At 41.3% G+C, this 24,276-nt stretch overlaps 1 protein-coding gene across 12 annotated transcripts in view; it reads right to left on the bottom strand.

Moving 5' to 3' along the window:
• Window positions 1-24,276, bottom strand: part of TMEM164 (transmembrane protein 164) — a 163,590-nt gene that overhangs the window by 89,200 nt on the left and 50,114 nt on the right. For 8 of the 12 annotated variants that reach the window (XM_045995739.1, XM_045995728.1, XM_045995726.1 and 5 more), the window contains one exon: window positions 7,770-7,819. The exons of the other annotated variants lie outside the window; for them this stretch is intronic. Coding sequence is in view for 4 of the 8 variants with exons in the window: in XM_045995728.1 (XP_045851684.1) it covers window positions 7,770-7,819 (50 nt within the window). In the remaining 4 variants the exon portion in view is untranslated. The remainder of the gene's footprint in view (window positions 1-7,769; window positions 7,820-24,276) is intronic. 12 annotated transcript variants of the gene reach the window in all.

Genomic DNA, 24,276 nt, shown 5'->3' with positions numbered 1-24,276 from the left:
GGATTAATGCTCTATATATGGATGATTTGTGCAGACCAACAAGAGGAGAAATACCCCTATGTAATAACTGGGCAGAGAACACAAAGTGACAATACACAGATTAAAATATATAATGAGTAACTGGCATAATGTGTACAGGTTTGGAGCTTTCTATAATGAAATGTGAAGGGTGGGGAGAGCTGTGCAGGATCCGGCTACCCTGTGACAAGGCCCTCCTTCCACTCCCTTAGGTTCACAAAAGGGTGTCTTATGCATCAAGAACCTTGATCCATCAATGGATGGATAGAAAAGCTACAGTCTGGAAAGATGGTGGAATATTACCCAGCCATCAAAAAGGATGATATCGTGCCACTTGCAACAACTCAGATGGACCTAGAGAGTATTATGCTAAGTGAAATAAGTCAGTCAGAAAAAGACAAATACCATATGACTGCACTTACACGTAGAATCCAAAAAACAAAACAAAGAAACAAACCAAAAAACAAAATCAGAAATAGACTCATAAATGCAGAGAATAAACTGGGGATTGCTAGACTGGAGGAGGGTAGGGGAATAGGCACTATGGGTGAAGCAGATCAAGAGGTACAGACTTGCTTTTATAAAATAATAAAGTCACAGGGACAAAAAGTACAGCACAGGGGCTATAATCAATACTAGCATAATAACTTTGTGTGGTGACAGATGGTAACTACACTTACCCCAGTGAGCATTTTATAATACACATAATTGTTGCATCACTATATTATATACCTAAATTAACGTTATATGTCAATAATACCTCAATTAATTAATTAATTAATTATGAACCGGTGACACAGCCTGGTTCATATTATGGGGCTGGGTATGTGTGATCAAGGTGACTGAGACACGTAGCTTTTTTTGAAGTTTGTAGCAGGATAGTACACCCAGAACAGTCTCTAAGAATATATGGGTTTTGCTCAAAGCTGAGTAAGAGAGGATGAATTCTGTGGCTTGGATATCGAAGGTACCAGGATATGGCTCTTCAGGGAATAAACACATAACACAACAGGCAGTTTGGGTGCTGCCCTATGAGCATCTGCCTGTTGTGTTGTGTGTGTACCTGGAACACTGTTCTCTACCTCTTTGAATCTGAGCCACTTTCTTTTCACTCATTTTGGCTGTTTTGAGTGATTCTTCCCTGAAGAGCCATATCCTGGTACCTTCGATACCCAAGCCACAGAATTCATCCTCTCTCAAAAGACCACCATGCCCAAGGTTGCTGTGATGGTGGGCCAGGGAGGAAACCCTGCTGACTTCGGCTCTGTCCTCCGCATACATGCTTTCTGCTGAGGAAGCCTTTCTTATAAGTTGCAGACTTGGTCAGTCACATATCAACAGAGGGGCACATAAGTGAAGCACCCTGGGATCCAGCCAGAACACGGGGGAACCACCATTCCCTCTTGTCAAGTGCACTACAGGAACCCTGTGGAGAATCCCGCCCCCTGCCCACCCCAAAAAGAATCGCCAGGCCCTGCCCAGCATGGGGTAGGCAGCCTCCTGGGCACACGATACCCCTTTCCTGCAGCGTCTGGGCATGCTTCCAAGAAGAACACGCCAGCCCCTGCTTTGCTGGGAAGCAGACAAACTCATGCTTGGCTGGCACAGCAAAGGGCCAATAGAAAAAACAAGAGATGGAGCTATAGTGCTAGTCAATGCAACCTCCAAAACATACTGGCATAAAGACCGCAGTGGTGCCCATTGGTATACACTGAGATTTTGTGGAGTTTTCAATAGGATGCTTCTAATGCCTTAAATAATAACAGAAGAGCAGAAGAGCAGAAAACACCAAGGTCACTTCAACTTCCTGAGCCTCCGTTTACTTGATGTAACTGGGGATACAATTTCTACCACCCACATAAGTTTGCTAGAAGAACTAAATGAGATAACCCATGTTAAGTGTTTTCCCCCATCCCTAGGCACACAGTAAACCTGATTATGAGCATTAGCAAAAAAGGAAGAAGAGAATCCCGGTTCTGCCACTCTGTAATGTTAGGCAAGCTATCTAATCTTGGCCCCAACTGCTTGATTTGTAGTATGAATAATATAGTCCCTATCTCATGGCATTATTTGAAGGATTAGATGAGCTCGTTTAAGACAAAATACTTTAAAAACAGGAAGGACCTATACTGATGTAAGGTGCAGTTATTATTTTGAGAACTATTTTCTGAAATACTGATTTTTAACTTTGCATTGCATGTTGTATTTCCACACAGTGGAATAATATGTACCCATGAAAACTTATGCTTATGATTAAAACCTTGGATGGATCTGCCAGGAATTGTAAGTTTAAAAAGGCGAGTCCTGGGGCACCTGGGTGGCTCAGTGGGTTAAGCCCCTGCCTTCGGCTCAGGTCGTGATCTCAGGGTCCTGGGATCGAGCCCTACATCAGGCTTTCTGCTCAGCAGGGAGCCTGCTTCCCCCTCTCTTTCTGCCTGCTACTCTGCCTACTTGTGATCTCTGTCAAATAAATAAATAAAATATATTTTTTTAAAAGGCCAGTCCTGAAGATAACACACTGTGTGATTCCATTTATATAGCATTCTTGAAATAATGAAAGTTCAGACATGGAGAACAGATGAGTTGCCAGGGGTCAGAGACAGGATGCAGGTGGGAGAGTAGTGAGCGTGGCTGTAAAAGGGCAACAGTAGGGGCGCCTGGGTGGCTCAGTCCCTTAAGCATCCAATTCTTGGTCTCAATTTAGGTCATGATCTCAGGGTCATGAGATCGAGCTCCAAGTTGAGCTCCACACTCAGCACAGAGTCTGCATGAGATTCTCCCTCTTCCCCTCTCACTCATGCTCGCTCTCTCTTGCTCTCTCTCAAATAAATAAATAAATCTTTAAAAAAATTTTTTAAAAAAATGGCAACAGGGAAGACAGGCATGGTGACAGACCTATGCTATACCTCAACAGTACCAATGTCAATATCCTGGTTCTCACACTGTACTACAGTTTTGCAAGTGGTTACTACTGGAGGGAACTAAGTGAAGGGTACCTAGCATCTCTCTGTAGTCTTCTTACAACTGCATCCGTATTATGATATGATATTCATTATATTATATAATTATCTCAAAATATAGAAAGTTTAATTTTAAAATGATGTGGATGATGAGTTTGTAATAAAATGGAGGTAATGATATTAAGTAAATAAAACAGAACAGAAAATGATGATTAAAAAAGGCAAAGAGGAAAGGAATAAATACATACGTTTTGACCATGTAGATATACCACTATATCCAAAACCAGGTTCTACAAAGCAACCAAAAATAGATAAAGTACTTACTAACCTGACTAAACTATAAATGATGAAAACACAAAGACAGACAAGATTAAACCCAAGAAAGAAGACATGACTATAGATGAGGACAGAGTTTTTAAAATTATAAAATAAGAGGCTACTACATACTCCACTCAACTCATGGCAACAAATGTGAAAACTCAGAAGAAATGGGTAACTTCCAATAAAAGATAAATGACCACAATTGACTCAAAGATCTGAATAGATAGATGGAAATGTGATTATGGGTATACCAAATGAAAAAGGCACTAGGACTAGATGAGCTTTGCAGTTGAGTTTTACCTGACCATTAAAAAAAAAACCCATATAATTTCTAAAATAACAACCACCACGCAAGAAAGGAAAGAAAAGTAATCTTTAAAAGTAGAAAAAAATTAACACAATTAACACATAATTTCCATGGGTAATTAAATTATTCCAGGCCAGAGAATGGGAAGAAGTACTCTGCAATTCCATTTTAATCCTTACACCTTATGAAAAGAATCCAAAAAAATGACTCCCATCTCACTAATGAATTCTGAGGAAAGGGTTCTAAAGAACGGATTGACAAATGGACTCCAGCAATACATTATAATAATATACTATGACTAACAGGACTTACGTCAGTATATAACAGTAATTTGAAATCAGGGAATTCTTCAACATAACTCACTGTATCAAATACTTAAACAGAAAAAAAAGCATACTCAAGAAACATGAAAAAGCGTTTGATAAAATGCAGGAACTGTTTTGTTTGAAAATACCTCTAAGTAAATTTGGAAACTCGTTACATGTAATAGGCTAACAAACATCAACAGCAAATACAGAGACACACAGAGACATTTTCCATTTAAAAATCACTTTAGAGACAGTGGCCCACCAACACCATTTTTATTTCACCCTGAGTTTCAAGCAAAAGCAAAAACCGAAGAAAATAACTGGTGTAACCATCGGAAAGACGGGATAAAATGAAAATAAATTTTACCAAAACTAATAGGAGAGTCTGGTAAGATGGTGAAATATGAAGACTACTGTTAAAATCAATAAGCTTTTTCTATTCTAGCAAGAAGCACTTCAGAATGGAAAGGAGAGCAATATTCAACTCATAATGTACAGAAAAGCTATTATTCTTTAGGAATAAATGTATTAAGAAAGGCATAAAACAAGATCTGAACAGATGGAAAAAAAACACACTTTCTTAGATTACATTATATTACATTATATCAATAATTTTAAAACATTAGCTCTCACAAAACCAAAATATACATTTAATGCAATTCTAATTAGAATCCAAACAGGGCTGATGGGGAGGGTTGAATAAAAGTGATCTTCAAATTTACATGTAGGAAAAAAGTGCTGATAAATAGATAAGAAAAATATTTCTTTAAGCTAATATAATCAAGTCAATATGATCTGAGTACACAAATAGACAAACAGATAGAACCAAATAGAGAAACTATGAGTAGAGCCTCATATGTAAAAAGTTTAACAGGTGAGAAAAATGGTAGTCCAGTTCACGGGGGAAAATAGGGATTATGTAACACATCATGCTAGCACAACCAGGTAGCCATCTTTAAGAAAATCATCTTAATAAAACTGGGAACCCAGGGGCGCCTGGGTGGCTCAGTGGGTTAAAGCCTCTGCCTTCGGCTCACGTCATGATCCCAGGGTCCTGGGATCGAGCCCTGCGTCGGGTTCTCTGCTCAGCAGGGAGCCTGCCTACCCCCTACCCCCCAACCCCCGCCTGCCTCTCTGCCTACTTGTGATCTGTGTCAAATAAATAAAATCTTTAAAAAAAAAAAACCTGGGAACCCAGAAGCTATAAGAAAGTAATCATACTTGAATATAAAAAAATGTAATAAAACACACAGCAAAATATACTATCAGCCAAGTCAGCACATACAGATTTGGAAACTATATCTATCATAATGCCGATAGACAAAGGGCCAATATCCAAAACATACAAAGAAGTCTTACAAATTAAGAAAACCTAAGCAACCCATAAGAAAGGGGCAGATGGTATGAACAGACAATTCAAAGAATAAATTTAATTAGATAAAAAATTATGAGATAATACTGAAATTCATTAGTAGCCAAGGAAATGCACCCATTAAGTTGTCAAAATTATAAAAGAATCATAACACCTTATGCTGGTATGGATGTGAAGAAAAGAATAATCTCATGTTTTACATACAAAAGGGAAAAGTGAATTATTACAGCCTGTTTTTGTATATCAGAATGGAAATATCTATTAACATAAATATGTATATTTATATGTAAACATTTGTGTGTTTATGTATATATATTTATAAATTGAAAGCACCAGTATTTAAGGGCATATGCACAAAGATGTTGATTTCAGCACTGGTTACAGTAGCAGCAATACGGAAAGAATGAACGCAAACATTCAAGAATAGAAGAATAACTAGGGAACCCTGGATGGCTCGGTCAGTGGAGCACATGACTCTTGATCTCGGGGTCATAGGTTTGAGCCTCACATTGGATGGAGAGATTACTTAAAAGTAAAATCTTAAAAAGGAATGAGAAGAATGGCTAAATAAGTTGTGCATCCATGAAATATTTCACAGCTTTGTAAAGAAATAAGATATACCAATAAACTTTAATAGATTCCCGTGAGATATTGTTGAGTGAAAAACCAAGATGTATTTCAGTTAATATAAGATTCTATTTTTGTAAAACCATCAATGAACAACAACAGTAAAACATTCCAAAATCCCTCTGTGTGTGTGTGTGTCTGTGTGTGTGTGTCTGTGTGTGTGTGTGTCTGTGTGTACCAAATGAGGACAGAGTAAAATCTGGAAGGATACATACTGGTTTGGTAATCTGCAGGTCTGGAAAGGCAGAAGTAGGAGTCAAACAAAACAAGGACAAGAGGGGAAAAAAAAAAGAACCACTCTAAAAAAAAATCTAGCAGTCATGTTTATGTACTTTCATATGCAAACACATAGACAAATCGAATTAAATTTAGAAGATACAGTAAGAATCCTAAATATGATTTGTTTCTTAAAAAAAAAGCAGTAACCAAAATTATGTCTTAGTGGTAGATTAAGGATGATGTTTACTTTCTTTTTTATGTGTCTCTGTATTTCCTATAATGAGAATTGTTACTTTAATAATAATGAAATAAAACCAATAAACATTACTTTAAAACATTACACTGAAAAATAGAGCTCATTTTGGGAAATGAAGGGAGGGAAACAGGGTTAAATAGCCTTCCACTTAGGAGCTTTTCAAGTACAAGATATGTGAGATCAGGATCCATTTGCCCTCATCCAGTAGAAAGTTACTCTCCTAAGGCAAGAGACTAAGTGGCTATTCCAAGAAGCTGTTCAAAGCAGTAAATGGGGTATATTTCCCCCTACCTAACACTTTAATGACTTAAGTAAATCAGAAAGCCATTTACACCACTCTTCCTTTACCAAATGATCTGCTGGGCCCCTTACTTCCTGTCTCCTCCTTCTGGCCTACAGCCATTTCACCGCTCAGGAACAGCTCCAAAACGGGGGCCAGGGAAGGGGGAAAGAGATGAAATTAATTTGGTCAATTTAGCTTCTCATTAGCAACTCCAATAAAAGGCTTGATAAATGAGATGGTCACAACTCATGGATAAAAGGTGGGTTCTGGGTCTCTTGAGAATTTCCTTGAAGCAAATTTGCCTTCAGATAAACATGATTTGCCTGCAGTACACTTTAATGGATTTGATGCTTGCTATTTTTAAGAAAGTCAGGACTGGTAAAGGTGATATTTTCTTCCCCTTACTTTAATTTGCACTTTAAGGGGAAAAAAAACCACAGAAACAGAAGAACAAAGGTCTTCAAAGTATAGAAGTACCAAAACAGAAACAAAGTACAGAAACAGAAGAACAAAGGTCTTCAGGGGAGCAGCTGGACCACAAAGCAATGATTCTTAAGAGGAGGGAAGCTGTGTGGCCCCCAGCATACTCTCAAGAGAGACTGCAGGAAACCAGCAACCTTCCAAAGGAGCAGGACTTGGCCAGAAACCACCACCACAAACACTCGCTAAAGAGGACTTGTCAGGGCTTGACCAAAGCCCAGTCTCGACATGTCATAGCCCAGTGTTTCCCTGGGCCGCATAGACTTTTGTTCCTTGGGAAGCCCGGAGACAAAGCAGGGCAGGCCCAAGATGTTCACATCAACGCACTCATCACCCTTTGTTATCATAAAGACCGAATATTTGGGGGCGCCTGGGTGGCTCAGTGGGTTAAAGCCTCTGCCTTCGGCTCAGGTCATGATCCCAGGGTCCTGGGATCGAGCCCCGCATCGGGCTCTCTGCTCCGCAGGGAGCCTGCTTCCTCCTCTCTCTCTGCCTGCCTCTCTGCCTAGTTGTGATTTCTCTCTGTCAAATAAATAAAATAAATAAATAAATAAATAAATAAAAGACCGAATATTTGGAATAGCAATGGCAACAGAGCAAAAACCCATTTTCCCTTACTTGAAGACGACGATAGCTCCAGGACATGGAGGGCAGGCCAGGAGAAAGATCTGCAATTGAAAAAGAGTTAAGTATGGTTATCAAGAGCAGTACTGGACACAGACAATGTGACTTCAATAACAACAGTAAAATGATCATAGTAACAATAAATAACCAGACTCTAACACAAAGAATGCAATATAAAATAAAAACTTGAAAAGGCAAGCACGGGGTCTTCCAAACGTGTTTCTGTTTGCACAGGCATCTAGGTGCGTGGACGTGTGCATGTGTGCATGTGCGTGCGTGTGTGTGTGTGTGAGAGAGAGAGAGCTACAGTGGGGGAGAGGGAGAGAGACAGAGTGAGGGAGTGTTTGGGGGCAAGATGGGAAAAGCCCTTCTTAGGCTTTTTTTGGGGTGGGTCTCTAGAACACTTCCTTTTGATCTCTAGAACAAGACTCAATTTTTCAACTCCTCAACGTCAATATGATATAGTAGCCAGTCTGAGAAGCTTTTAACCGAAGACAAACAAAAATATATTCCATGAATGGGACAAAGCATATAAATGCCAGCTGCTTTGCCTCCCACAGGGGAAGGTGGGTTAATCAATACCCAGCACTGCCAGATTTAGCAAATAAAAACACAGGAGGCCCTGTTAAATTTGAATTTCAGATAAACAATGAATAATGTTTTTGTGTAAGTATGATCCATGCAATATTTAGGATATACTTATATAAAAACATTATTCATTGTTTATCTGAAATTTAAATTTAAGTGGGCCTCCAGTGTTCTATCTGGCAACCCTACCAATATTGCCACCCCCAGGCTCCAAACCTGCCTTTGATTTTGAAGGGGAGTAGAATTTGCCATCCCGAAATATGTCTTTTTGGCATAAGGATTATTTTAGGCTGGTTATTTTTTAAGAAACAGCAGACATAGGAAAAACACTGAAAAGTAATTAGAAATTACCCTTTTGTAGGAGATACTTACATTTATAAGGAAAATCTCCATTTGTAAGAATTGCTACCCCTCTGTGCCAGGAAAAGAAGAATGATTTAAACTCTAGACACTCTTATCAATGGAAAAGACACTGACCTCAACCTGTATAATGACCTTACCCTTGATTACCATGCTTTTCCTGGTCCCCTCCCATAACTGGCCTTCTGCCCTACACAACCCCCACCACCCAATGTCCTCCCTTTGTCTCTAAGCTAGAGATGGTATTTAAGATGGTGGCTTGAGCCATTTCAGGGATTTACTCAATTTTCCTAGGTCTCTCCCATGTCTGCAGGAGGTACACATGGTATTAAACCTCCATTTGTCTTTCTCCTGTCAACTGGTCTTTTATTACATTGGCAGGGTGGGTTGGAGGGCTAGGGGAAGGAGGTCTCAGTGAAGAACCTAGAAGAGTAGAGGGAAAATTACTCTTCCTCCCCCACATTTGACTGGCTTATTTCTAACCATGACCAGGTAGTTCTACTCTTCTATTCTCACCGGGGGCAAACCAAACAAGAACCTTGTCCTTCTAAGAGACAAATCGGTTCCATGCTACTTGGTTTGACCTAGGCCTGGGTTATAAAACAACTGCATCTGTATGACCTTCATCAGAGCACTGGTTCTCAAGTGAGACAATGAAACCTCTGCAGAGCAACTGGTTGAACATACAGATTCCTGGGCTCCCCCATTAGGAATGTTGACTCCAGAAGTCTGGGACTCCAGGAATCTGCATGTTTAACAAATGCCCCAGGAGACTTGACCACTCCTGGCAGCCAGATATGATGACTGTTTGACCTTGGCCTGGACTACTACAGGAGTCAGAGACATTCAACAGGACTAAGGATTAATGAAAGAATGAAGCTCATGTTTGTGGAGTTCCTTCCTCTACAGTGATTTAATGGTGTGGTTTACAAAGTCACTAATACATGTCCCTCTCTAGTGAGCATTTATTAAAATAGATTATCTGCGGGGCACCTGGAAGTCTCAATTGTTGGGCATCTGTCTTCAGCTCAGGTCGTGGTCCCAGGGTCCTGGGATCAAGCCCTGCATCAGGCTCCCTGCTCAGCGGGAAGCCTGCTTCTCCCTCTCCCACTCCCTCTGATTGTATTCCCTCTCTTGCTGTCTCCCTGTCAAATAAATAAAATCTTTAAAAAATTTTTAAAAATAAGCTATCTGCATTATAAACTTGTTTGGCTCTGTCATGTGTATATTCTTTAGCATTTGTCTCTTTGGTTTCCTTGAAATCTACATCTAGAAATAAAGGGTACTATAAGAAAAATCACTACAAAGAAAGACACTTGCTTGAATCCCTACCAAGAGGAAGAGAAAGAAGAATGGAAAAGAGAATGGGTCTTGAAAGGAATGTGGCCAGGAGTCCATCACCTGAAAAATACCTGATCAGAGAACCCAGAAAAGGAAATATCCACTGAGAACAAGCCTTTCCCCCTGTGGATCAATTTGATTAACAGTGCAAAATCAATGACAGTTATAGGCCCACAATCCCTCACTGGTAACACCAAATCCAAAAAGCTCTAAAAACCAAAAGCTGGGTTTTTCCAAAGCTAATTTGATAGCAAGTATGACTTGAACCGAGCTGAAACTATTCATGGACTCCTTTATTCCACTTATGCTGAGTATTCATATAGCTTCCATAAAAATAATATCTTTTGGCACCTGGGTGGTCAGTCCATTGATCATCCAACTCTTGGTTTTGGCTTAGGTCATGATATCAGGGGTCCTGAGATCAAGCCCTACATTAGGCTCCTTGCTCAGCAGGGAGTCTGCTGGAGATTCTCTCTTTCCCTCTCCCTTTGCTGTTCCCCTGCTCATGCTCTCTTTCTCAATCTCTCTCTCTCTCTCTCTCTCAAATAAATAAATAAATAAATCTTTAAAATAACAATAATAGTAATAATAATAATAAGCTTTTGATTATGGGGTGTTACCCCAGATCCTACTGGGAGGATATATAAAATACTCCATATTCACTGTATTGCCTTTCTGATTTATTTTAAGTAAGCTCTACACCCAACACGGGGCTTGAATTTATAACCACGATATCAAGAGTCAAGTGTTCACCCAAATAAGCCACCCAGGTTCCCCTGTATTACCTTGAAATCCAAAAATTTCTGACTTCTGAAATACATCTGACCTGAATAGTTTGGGATAAGGACTCTCAATTTGGATTCTCAATGATCCGAACATTAATTTATCCCCACTCCCCACCCTGTTCTTCAGGAGCAATCCAAGAAAGAAAGAAACAAAGCTGGTATTCTCTACCCCTGACCCAGAAGTAAAGTTACTCACCTGAAGCAAGGGACCAAGTTGGAAGTTGCACTCAGTTACCCAGCATCAGGCCCATCAAAGGCTACACTCACAAGGTACAGAATACAGAGAACAGACGGGGGCCCCAACCACCTTGGAAAGGTCCTCAATACTTTTGGAGTCACCTAAGAGCCATGACAGCAGCCTTCCTGAGATTCTGGAATAGCCAAGATACTTCATGCTAACATGCTACACAGAGAAGCAAAAATACAACACTGGGCCCCACAGTTAACTCTTAACTTTTCCCACAGCCAAGGAGAGATGACCAGATTCCTGGGACAGATTCCCCTACACCTGCTCCATTTGGCTGCCTCTGACTCATGATATCCCTATGGCAAAAGCCCAGAAACCTACTAAAGGGAGCAAAGCCTCCAGCCCCAACCCAACGATGGGTCTAATCTCTTTTGAGGCAGCTAATCAATCTAGTTTTGACCCTAAATGAGTTCTCCAACAGTTTCACATGTCCAAGCCACTCCCATCAACACTTTGGCCTTTCTCATCTGATGCGTCTATTCCCATCACCAAGATAGAAAGTATCTTCTTTGAGCAACCTTTACATCAGGTACATGTAGACATGCCACATCAGCAGATCTGAAAAAGGACCCCAAATCCATCCTATTCCATTTCCAGTAAACTCAAGGCCTCCCTCAGCAACTTCAAAGATTTATGACATTAAACCTCTCTGCCCTAGCATTCTGGAGCCACATCCATAATCACCATTAACCAAAGGAGCCATGTGAAAATAACATTTTAATTCAGAGGCCCAGTGGGACCGCAGCCTTGGACTGAACATCCCTGCTTTCTTCCTTGCTGGGCTGCCATTTGCCTCCAAATTTTAGTAGCATATTTTAGACCAGCAGATGGAAAGTTAATGGATCCCTTCAGTTGCAAATAGGGTGGGAAGAAAGGAGACTCAGAAGCGCAAACAAGGACAGTAGGAAGATGGGAATGTGTCTGAGCATATCCCATCACCAAGCTGGTGCTTCTACAGAAGTAGTCATGCTGAAATCTACCCAGTTCAGCACCTGAAGAAAAGGACAAGGACAGGTAAGCAGGGCCTTGTTATTAAATTACACTTTGCAGATGAAGGAACCTAAGGGAAAATGTTCCAACAAGTACCCAGATCCCCTAAACTCCCAGTTCAACACACCTTCCACCTCACACCTGACACAGTCCACACCTTATGGTGTTCTCTTCTTTAGACTCTAGCCCTGCCCCTTGACCCAGTGGCACATGGAGAGTCACCCCAATGCCCCTACACCTGTACCACCACACAGTTCACAAGATGTGGTCGCTATAAGGTGAGACCTCTCTAAACACAACCAAACTAGGCAGCAAATTAAGTTTAGATAGATGGGCTGCAGAGTCCAGCATTCCCTAAAGACGTGCTCATCTTATCCCCAAGCCACCTCATTCAGAACCAGGTCTGCTGGGCTCTGATACTCTTTGGATCCTTACAAAATGGAGATCTTTTTCTGGAAAAAAAGGTACAGGTTCCGTTCAAAACCATACCCTCTCAGATTCCCCAGGAAAAGTCCCTGTACTACTTCAAGGTTCTCCTTCCCACTTCTAAAAGAAAGCCACAGGCCCAAGGTGGAGTCACTCACCTCCAAGATAACAAACCAAGACTTAATTGCAGTTTCAACTCCCCCCAGTAGAATTTTAAGCCAATCAATCTGGAATTTTCTGGCCATTACCAAAGAAATACTCCGTTCTCCAAAGAAAGATGATGTAATCCAGCTAATAAAACCCTCTGCCCTTCCCCCTAAGGGAAGGGGACCTTGCCTGAAACAATCCTTTCTTTCCTTTTTTTCTCCTTTGTTAATAACTCCCTTGCCCCACCATACTTCCTAAAGAAACCAACTGTTTTGTACAACTCCCCTCCCCTGGCTGGATGGGATACTGCCTGACTCATGAATCTCTTAATAAAGCCAATTAGATCTTCAAATTTACCCTGTTGAATTTTGTTCTTTAACATTGGCAATTTGTAAATTCAGCTCTTTTCAAAGCACCTAGTCTAGGCAGCTGTCCCAGTTCCTCCTCTACCTCTGAACTGCTCTGGTTCCCCACCCAACCTACCCCTCTGGTATCACTTGTCCTCCTTCCTGTTCCTGTCCTCACAAGTTCCAAGTTCATTGGCACCATTGTCCAGCCTCCCATCAACTGCTTCACCCCAACATTAAACCTGATAAACCCCCATCTTCATGACGCCTAAGGAAGATTAAATTTTGTTCACAGGAGGAAGTGTCGGTACTATGGCAATGTAATCGGGAAGAAAGGCCACTTGCCAAGACCATTCTAAATGAGGGACTAGCCAGGTAAATCAGTGGAGAGGGTAGGAAAACTAAAACAGAAACCATGGAAGAGGCCCAGGTGAGTGCTGTTTGGCCTGGAGCACAATCTTCTCAGGCCCCGTCCTCTGGCTCTAGTTCCCCTGGTCCCATCTCCTATGATGGTATACAGCGATTTAGGGATTCCTGAGTGCTTATAACCGTTACCAACCATAGAGAAGATCCATTCCTTGAACTGCCCAAAGTCTGTCCTAGGCTCTAGTCACTAATGATCATACCCTTGGACCCACATCCTCTCTCCCTGGACCACTGAGATAATCTCTTCACTGGTCTCCCACCTCCAGATACACTGCTGGAAGAAAGATCTACCTAAAACACTGTTCTGATCTGCCACTTAAAATCCTACAAAATGACTTGCCAGTTTCTACGGAAAAATCCCAAGCTTCTTAGCATTGCAGGCAACACTTTCTCTGCTCCAGACCCTGTCTACCTCTTCAACCTGGAAGCTTCACGCTTTGTGCCAAATTGTACCCTGAACATACTCCATGTCGATAAACACATTTCTACAACCTCATTTTCTAACTGCTCCATTTTGTTCAATTATAGATATGCAACAATTTACTCAACCAATCTCCTCCTACTGCACATGTTGTTATGTCTACGTTTTCAGATCCTTTACTATTTCCTTAGTCTACATTTGTGCAAGGAGGATTTCTAGGTCTTCAAAGGGAATATACATTTTAAGGCTTTTAACCTATAATTCTAAACTGCCTTCGAGAAAATTTCTTTGAATTTATACTCCCACCAGCAACATATGAGAAAGTGTTTCTGCTACAACCTGTTTAAAAGGCAAAACACGGAATGGGAGCAGAATTTGCCACCCTGAAATAAGTCTCTTTGGCATAAGGATTATTTTAGGCTTGTTATTTAAACACACACACACACACACACACACACACATACACACACACAACAGCAGACATGGGACAAGCTCTGAAAAGTGAGTAGAAGTTACCCTTTTGTAGGAGATATTTACATTTATAAGGAAAAATCTCCATTTGTGAGAATTGCTCCCCCTCTGTACCAGGAAAAGAAGGATGACTTAAACTCTAGACACTCTTATCAATGGAAAAGACACTGACCTCAACCTGCATAATGACCTTACCCTTGATTACCATGCTTTTCCTAGTCCCCTCCCATAACTGGCCTTCTGCCCTACACAACCCCCACCACCCAATGTCTTCCCTTTGTCTCTAAGCTAGAGATGGTATTTAAGATGGTGGCTTGAGCCATTTCAGGGATTTACTCAATTTTCCTGGGTCTCTCCCATGTCTGCAGGAGGCATATATGCTATTAAACTTCCATTTGTTTTTCCTCTCCTGTTAATTGGTCTTTAATTATGGGGTTGGGGAGAGGTCTCTGCCAAGAACCTAGAAGGGTAGAGAGAAAATTATTTTCCTCCCCAATAATACACACATTCAACTTATTCCTTTAATTGGCATGTTTCAAATGAACGAAAATGTTTGACTATTTTCTAACATGTTTTTTGGACAGCTGTATTTCTTCTTTGGGTATGTGACCACCTGTGACCTTTGCCTATTTTACAACTGGTATGCTTTTTTCCTTACTGGATTGTAAGAGCCATTTATGTTCTAATGATATTTTATACAGATTATTTGATATTTATTGCAAATATTTTCCCCAGGATGTCAGTGTTGTCGCTTTACTTATGTTAGTTTTTTGATATATAGAAGTTTTTTATCTTTATGTAATCAGATATATTTGTTACTTCCTTTATGGCTTGTCTTTAATGTCATGTTTAAAAGTCTTACAACCCTGGGATTACAGAAGAGTCACCTACTATTTTCATAATTTTATTTTTTTTTTAATTTTTATTTATTTGACAGAGAGAAATCACAAGTAGGCAGAGAGGCAGGTAGAGAGAGGGGGGGAAGCAGGCTCCCTGCTGAGCAGAGAGCCCGATGCGGGGCTCGATCCCAGGACCCTGGCAGCATGACCCGAGCTGAAGGCAGAGGCTTTAACCCACTGAGCCACCCAGGCGCCCCATAATTTTATTTTTAAAGTTTCAATCTCTGCTGCTAATATGATTCACTCTTCCAGAATGGCCTTCTCATCTTAAATTTTCTGGCCAATCCGTATTTATCCTTCAAATACAAAATTAAGCACCATTTTCTCCAAGAAGCCTTTCATTAAATGCCCACCCTCTATCCTTCCATTAACTCCTTCTGCTTACCTCTTTCTGAGAAATTACCAATTTTGTCAGTGTAAAGAAGTTATAAAAAGAGAGCTTTTTCTTTTTTTTTTTTAAAGATTTTATTTATTTACTTGACAGAGATCACAAGTAGGCAGATAGGCAGGCAGAGAGAGAGGAGGAAGCAGGCTCCCTGCGGAGCAGAGAGCCCAGGACCCTGAGACCATGACCCGAGCTAAAGGAAGTGGCTTAATCCACTGAGCCACCCAGGCTCCCCAAGAGAGCTTTTTCTTAAAAATTTAGGAAAAAAAGGAAATAAGCATACTTATAAAGAGTTGGGTTTTAGAATCAACCTAAAATGAATTTAAAAGGTTATAAGGTCATCTTAAAACCAGAATGGTTCCTAGACTTCAAAGAACAGATTGTAACCTGCTTGAATTATACCTTAAAAAAGAATGGGGTGGGGCGCCTAGGTGGTTCAGTGGGTTAAAGCTTCTGCCTTAGGCTCAGGTCATGATCCCAGGGTCCTGGGATCCAGCCCCACATCGGGCCCTCTCCTCAGCAGGGCGGCTGCTTCCCTTCCTCTCTCTCTCTCTGCCTACTTCTCTGCCTACTTGTGATCTCTGTCTGTCAAATAAATAAATAAAATCTAAAAAAAAAAAAAAAAGAATGGGGTTGGTCAACCACTGAGATATCAAATAAGGAGAGTCACAGAGAGGTGTATTTTGTCATGTCCACACCCAAGCACTAGCAAGGGGCCAGAGAAACTTAGCTCATAAACACCAAGCTTTCCGGTCCCACTGGCAAATTCATCCCTATTAAGAGAATGAAAGCAAGACAGGTAGCATTGCTAAGTGGTTCAGATTATGGGTTTTAGGGTTAAAACAAACTTGGGTCCACAGGTTGGCTTTGCCACTCACGACACAGTGAGTTTGGGCAAGAAACTGGAGGAATTCCCGTTTCTCAAATAGGGACAAAAATAGTATCTACGTCTCACGAGGTTTTGGAGAGGATCAAATGTGACAGAGCAAGCAAAACTCTTGGCACAATGCCTAGCGTATAGCTAGCACTCAATACCTAAGAACTATAATTGTTCTGATCTCAGTAGAAAAATCCATCCCTACTGTGAGCTACATCAGCATAGCTCATGTTAAATTTCCAGGAAAAACAGGAACTTCATGGTGGAGAAATCTGGCAGACACTGTGTTGACCGAATGACTGTGGTTAACATCACCGGTAATAAGACATATCATCGTGTACTCCCTGAAATGACACACAAAAAGGGTAAAGCCTCACTTCTGTGCTGTTTTTGTCTGTAACAGCCAAAATCTGAGCAAGAAAAAAAAAATCAGATAAATCTAAATTAGGGACGCTTTACAAAGGAAATTACCAGTGCTCTTCAAACTGTCAAGGTAATGAAAGACAGAATGGTAAACTGTCGTGGACAGAAAAGACTAAGAAGACATGACAACTAAATATAATGTGGGATCCTGGACTGGACCCTGGAACAGTAAAGGGACGTTTGTGAAAAAACTGGTGAAATCAGAATACAATCTATAGTTCAGTTCATAGCACCAATGACAATTTCTCAGTGTTAATAATTTTACCATGATTATGCAAGATGTTAACATTAGGGTAGCTGAGATATACAGAAATTTTCTGTAATACTCTTTACAAATCTTCTGTAAATCAAAAATAATTTTAGGGGCATCTGGGAGGCTCAGTCAGTTAAACGTCCGACTCTTGATTCCAGCTCAGGTCATGATCTCAGGGTCATGAGATCAAGCCCCGCACTGGGCTCTGCACCAAGCGTGGAGGTTGCTTAAGATTTCCTTTCTCGCTCTCCCTCTGTCCTTTACCCTCCCCCTCAACATGCACGTGCATGCACATGCTCTCTCTCTTTCAAAAAAAAATGAAAGAAAAGAAAGAAAAATAAATAAAACACAGAGTTTATAAAAGTACTGTCATCTAATCAGTTAGCCTATTTTCAAACTTTGGAGCTATCGTTCATGGCACCCCCTTCCTCTGCCTCCACATGTAGTCAGTCCCCAAGCCCTATCATGTTGACACCTCAACCTTTTCAATATATCTCACATTTATCCTCACCATCTTTTCCTCATTTAGTCCTTCTCATTTTCTTCAACTACTATAACAATTTCCTATCTGATCTCCAGGTCTCCAGTATCTCCCCTCCTTTACTCTAGGGTTCATACATTACTGTCAGGTTCTTGTTCTTAAAATAGAGCCCTCATAATGTTATGTTCCTCCTTAAAATTTTCAGATGACCAATTCAACACAATCACTATTGGAATCTCGGCTTACTTCTTTATAGAAAATGAGAAGCTAATTCTAAAATTCTTACGGAATTGTAAGGGACTCCAAATAGCCAAAAGAAGGTGAAAAGAACAAGAAGAAGGACCCACATGACTTGATTTCAAAACTCCCTACAAAGCAGTAATAAAGACTGCATGGTACTGGCATAAGAGAGACACACAGGCTAATGGAATGAGTTGAAACTCCCAAAATAAACACAACTGATTTTCAGCAAGGGTGCCAAGATTGTTCAATGGCGGAAACAGTCTCTTCAACAAATGGTCCTGAGACAAGTGGACCCATGCATACGGATGGGTGAACCCCATCTCACAACCACACACAAAAGTTAAGTCAAATTCAACGAAAGACCTAAATGTAAAATCAGAAACTATAAAACTCTTAAAAGTAAACAGAGTAGGGGTGCCTGGGCGGCTCAGAACTGCCTTCGGCTCGGGTCATGATCCCAGGGTTCTGGGATGGAGGCCTGCATCAGCAGAACTGCCTTCAGCTCGGGTCATGATCCCAGGGTTCTGGGATGGAGGCCTGCATCAGGCTCCCTGCTCGGCGGGGCCTGTTTCTCCCTCTCCCTCTGTTGCTCCCACTGCTTTTCTCCTGCTCTCTCAATCTGGCAAATAAATAAATGAAATCTTTTTTAAAAAGTAAACATAATAGTCAATCTTCACGACCCCAGATTTGGCAATGGATTCTTAGATGTCACACAGAAAGCAAAAGCAACAAAGATAAAAACAGCTAAATGGGACTTCATAAAAATTAGAATCTTCTGTGATTCAAAGGACACCATTAAGAAAGAAAAGAGACAACACAAAGAATGAGAGAAAAATTTTGCAAATCCTATCTCTGACAAGGGTCTCTTATCCAGAATATATAAAACCCTTGAAATACAACAATAAAGTGACAAACAATCCAATTAAAAGTAGGCTCAGGATGTGAATAGACGTTTATCCAAAGAACATATCCAAATAGCCAATGCACTCATGAAAAGATGCTCAATATCATCAGCCGTTAGAGAAATGAAAATCAAATCCACAAGGACATACCACTTCATGCCCCTAAGAAAGGCTAAGATAAAAGACAATCACAGGTGTTTGTAATGATGGGGAAAAACTCAAACCTCATACAGACACACCTCATTTTATCCTGCTTTGCTTTATTGCACTTTGTAGATACTGCATTTTTTAAAAATTTAAAAATTTTTTTTTTTTTTTTTTTTACTAATGGAAGGTCAAGGGCAAACTTGCACTGAACAGGTCTATCAGTGCCTTTCTTCCAACAGCATCTGTTCACTTTGTATCACCGTGTCACATTTTGGTAATTCTTAAATATTTCAAACTTTTTCATTATTTGTTAAGGTGATCTGTTATGGTGATCTTTGCTGTTATACTGTAATTTTTTTCAGACGCCACAAACAGTGCTCGCATGAGACAGCGAACTTAATCGACACATGTCTGTGTTCTGACTGCTCCACTGACCAACTGTTCTCCCATCGTTCACCCTCTCCTTGGGCCTCCCTATTCCCTGAGACACAATACAGACGTTAGGCCATTTACTAGCCCTACAGGGGCATCTAAGTGTTCAAGTGAAAGGAAGAGTCGCACACCTCTTACTTTGAATCAAAAGCTAGAAATGATTAAATTTTGTGAGAAAGGCATGTTGAAAGCCAGTAGGCCGAAAGTGGGGCCTCTTGAGCCAAGCAGCTGGCCAAGCTGTGACTACAAAGGAAAAGTTCTTGAAGGAAATTAAAAGTGCTACTCCAGTGAACACATGAATGGTAAGAAAGCAAAACAACTTTTGGTGGATACGGAGAAAGTTGGAGTGGTCTGGACAGAAGATCCAATGAGCCACCACATTCCCCTAAACCAAAACCTAATCCGGAGCAAAGCCCTGACTCTCTTCAATTCCATGAAGGTCAAGGGAGGTGAGGAACCTATAAAGAAAAATGTGCAGCTAGCAGAGGATGGTTCATGAGGTTTAAGTAAAGTTGTCTCCTTAAGTGCTGACGTAGAAGCTGCAGCAGGTTCTCTAGAAGGTCTAGCTAAGATAGTTAATGAAGGTGGCCACACTAAACAACAGATTGTCAATGCAGATCAAACAGACTTTTATTGGAAGAAGATGCCATCTCGGGCTATCATAGCTAGAGAGGAAAAGTCAACACCCAACTTCAAAGCTTCAGAGAACAGGCTGACTCTCTTAATAAGTGCTAACAGCTGGTTACAGATGTTTGAAACCAAAGCCTGAAGTCGAAGCCAATGCTCATTTGCCATTCCAGAAATCCTAGGGCACTTAAGAATTATGCTAAATTTCCTCTGCCTATGCTCTATAAATGGAACAATGCCAGCCTGGAAGACAGCACATCTGTTCACAACATGGTCTGCTAAATATATAAAGCCTACTGTTGAGACCTACCACTCAGGATTAAAAAAAAGAAAAGACTCTTTTCAAAATCTTCCTGCTCACTGACAATGCACCTGGTCACCCAAGAGCTCTGGTGGAAACGTGTGCAATTAATGTTATTTTCATGCCTGCTAACATGATATCCATTCTGCGACCAGTGGTTCAAGGAGTCATTTTGAATTTCCAGTCTTTTTTTTTTTTAAGATTTTATTTGAGAGAGAGACAGTGAGAGAGAGCATGAGAGGGGAGAAAGTCAGAGGGAGAAGCAGACTCTCCAAGGAGCAGGGAGCCCGATGCGGGACTCGATCCCCGGACTCTGGGATCATGACCTGAGCTGAAGGCAGACGCCTAACCAACTGAGCCACCCAGGCGCCCCATTGAATTTCCAGTCTTATTACTGAAGAAATACATTTCACAAGGTTATCTAGCTGCCATAGAAAGTGATTCATCTGATGGATCTGGGCAAAGTGAATTGAAAACTTTCTGGGAAGGATTCACTCTTCTAAACACTATTAAGAATATTTGTGATTCATGGGAAGGAAGAGGTCAAAATTCCAACATGAGTGGGAGTTTGGAAAAAGTTGATCCCAACCCTCGTGGATGACTTTGAGGGGGTCAAGACTTCGATACAGAAAAGAACTACAGATGCAAAGGAAAGAACAAGAAAACTAGAATCAGAAGTAGAGCCTGAAGGAGCGCCTGGGTGGCTCAGTGGGTTAAGCATCTGCCTTTGGTTCGGGTCATGATCCCGGGGTCCTGGGATCGAGCCCCGCATCAGGCTCCCTGCTCAGCAGAAAGCCTGCTTCCCCTCTCCCACTCTTCCTGCTTATGTTCCTGCTCTATCTCTGTCAAATAAATAAATAAAATCTTTTTTAAAAAAAAAGGAAGAAGTGGATCCTGAAAATGGGACTGAACTGCTGCCATCTCATGACTGAACTTGAACGGCTGAGGAGCTACTTCTTATGGATGGGCAAAGAAAGAGGTTTCTTTTTTTTTTTTTAAGATTTTATTTATGGGGGCACCTGGGTGGCTCAGTGGGTTATGCCACTGCCTTCAGCTCAGGTCATGATCTCAGGGTCCTGGGATCGAGCCCCACATTGGGTTCTCTACTCAGCAGGGAGCCTGCATCCCCCTCTCTCTCTGCCTGCCTCTCTACTTGTGATCTCTCTCTCTCTCTCTCTCTCTCTCTGTCAAATAAATAAATAAATAAATAAACCTTTAAAAAAAAGATTTTATTTATGTATTTGACAGAGAGAGATCACAAGTAGGCAGAGAGGCAGGCAGAGAGAGAGTGAGAGGGAAGCTGGCTCCCTGCGGAGCAGAGAGCCCGATGCGGGACTCGATCCCAGGCCCGTGAGATCATGACCCGAGCCGAAGGCAGCGGCTTAAACCACTGAGCCACCCAGGCGCCCCAAGAAAGAGGTTTCTTGAGATGGAATCTACTCCTGGTGAAGATGCTGTGAAGAGTATTGAGATGACAACATAGGATTGAGTCCAATTTTTGTAGAAGTTCTACTGTGGTTAAATGCTGTCACACAGCATCACGTGCTACACTGAATTCATTTGTGAAAGGAAGAGTCCATCAGTGCAGCAAAGCTCAGCGTTGTCTCATTTTAAGAAACTGCCTCGACCACACCAGTCTTCAGCAACCACCACTCTGATCAGTCAGTGGCCATCAACATCGAGGCAAGACCATCTACCAGCAGAAAGATTATGACTCACTGAAGACTCAGAAGATTAGCATTTTTCACAATAAAGTATTTTTTTAAATTAAGGTACATGCATTGTATGCTTGGACATAATGGTATTGCACACTTAGCAGACCATGGCATAGTGTAAACATTACTTTTTTTAATATTTTATTTATTTGACAGAGAGAGAGATCACAAGTAGGCAGAGAGGCAGGCAGAGAGAGAGGAGGAAGCAGGCTCCCCACGGAGCAGAGAGCCCGATGCGGGGCTTGATCCCAGGACCCTGAGATCCTGACCTGAGCCGAAGGCAGAGGCTTTAACCCACTGAGCCACCCAGGCACCCCAAACATTACTTTTATATATATGGGGAAACCAACAAATTCGTTTAACTTGCTCTACTGTGATATTTGCTTCACTGCAGTGGTCTGGAATGGAACCTCTGAGGTACGGCTGTACACTGTAAAATGGCGCCACCACGCTGGAAAATGGTCTGGCAGTTCCTCAAAAGGTTAAACATAGTTATCATACGACCCAGCAACTCCATTTCCATGTATATGTCCAAGAGAAATGTCCACATAAAAACACATACACAGATATTTATGGCAGCCATATTCACAACCGCCAGAAGGCGGGAACAATGCAAACACTCCTCAGTGAATGTATAGATAAACAAAATGTGGTCCATCCTCACAATGGAACATTACTGGGCCACTAAAAGGTGTTAAGTTCTCATCCATGCTACAATATGGACAAAACTTAAACACATACTAAGTGAAAGAAACCAGTCAGAGAAGACAGTGTATTATATGACTCCAGCGCTATGAAACGTCTAGACCAGGCACATCTATACAGACAGAAAACAGATTAGTCATTGCTTAGACCAGCGGCAGGGGGAAAGAAGGTACAGGAGTGACAGCTAAATGGTACGTTACTTTTTTCTGAGGTGGTGAAAATATTCAAAATTGTGGTGATAGCCGCACATAACTGTGAATATACTAAAAACCACTGACTGAACACTTTAAATGGGTAAACTGTACAATAAGTGTTATATCTCAATAAACTTTTAAAAAACAACAAATTTAGGTTGGCTCCTTAATGCTTATTAAATGAAGCCCAAACTCCTTAATTTGGCATCCAAGATCCTCCCCTTCCCCTTCATCATTTGACACCACCTGCCCCCACCCAGCATTACTGCTTACTACTCTTCTTCATGTGCCTTTCTATAAAACCAAAAGAATTTCTCCCCATTACCCACATATCCCACCATGCAGTTCCCCATCTGTCTTCCCTCCCCCTCTTCTCTTTCCCCTGGAACTCTGTTCTCACAACCCACTTTCACCTGTTATTTTCCTGCTTCTTTCATAAAGCCCAGTTCAAATGCTTCCTCCTGTGCAAATCCTTCCCTGTTCTTCACCCCTCATATGGTAGTCCCTCAAAAAATGATTTACTGAAAGAGTGAAGGTCAGTAGATCTCCCACAGGAGAAAGGACTTCCACCTCAAAACCACAAGCAGTAATGCAGAACTCTCCAAAGGCTGGAGATACTGGCAGAGGATAATCCTCTCAAAGCCACAACTGCACTTCTCTCTTCCTTTCCAAATTACAGTGGCAGCTCACTGCTTCAGCCCCCTTACCAAGTCCTGGAAAATGTTCCAAACTGCTACTCTCCACCTTTCTCAAAAACCCTGCCCTTGATGAAAAAAGCACTGATATCATGCCAGGGCTGCCGAGTACAGTTGTATAGGTTGTGCACTGCACAACCCTAGTGGCGCCATTCAATTATAGTCTATGTGAATGGCACCCTCTCCTAGGGTTGTGCAGTGCAAAGCCATTCGTGGCAGCCCTGCTTAGAAACATCAGTACAATTAAGGAACAAAGCCAAAAAGAACCCCCAATGAGAGAATCACTCCATCTATATTGCTATTGAGAAGTGGGTATTATCCACTTATCTTCTTATCAAGAAGATTTTTAAAGGGGGGGGCAGAAAAAGAACATGGTCATAGCATGCACACAGTGTTACCATGGAGTTAGAAAATGGAAACACCCAAGAGAAAAATCATCATTAATGTTTTCCCAGCACTGTAGAGAAAAAAAGGATACACTTTCTGGTCAATACAGTGGTGTGATGTACCTATGCCGTCTCTCTTGAAACACAACCCCTGTTAGGTTCTGATTTTAGGTTACCAAACAAGTCCCCGATTAATCTGGCTTCAAGAACCTGGTTATCAGGAAGGATATGACCCGACTGATAGACACAAGAGTTGTCTCTACACAGGTCCCTCCCCCATTGTCAAT

The sequence above is a fragment of the Meles meles genome, chromosome X (genome assembly GCF_922984935.1).
Source record: "Meles meles chromosome X, mMelMel3.1 paternal haplotype, whole genome shotgun sequence".
Classification (NCBI taxonomy): domain Eukaryota; kingdom Metazoa; phylum Chordata; class Mammalia; order Carnivora; family Mustelidae; genus Meles; species Meles meles.
The sequence above is the reverse complement of the archived record's forward strand: the minus strand, read 5'-3'. Positions and strand labels throughout refer to the sequence as shown.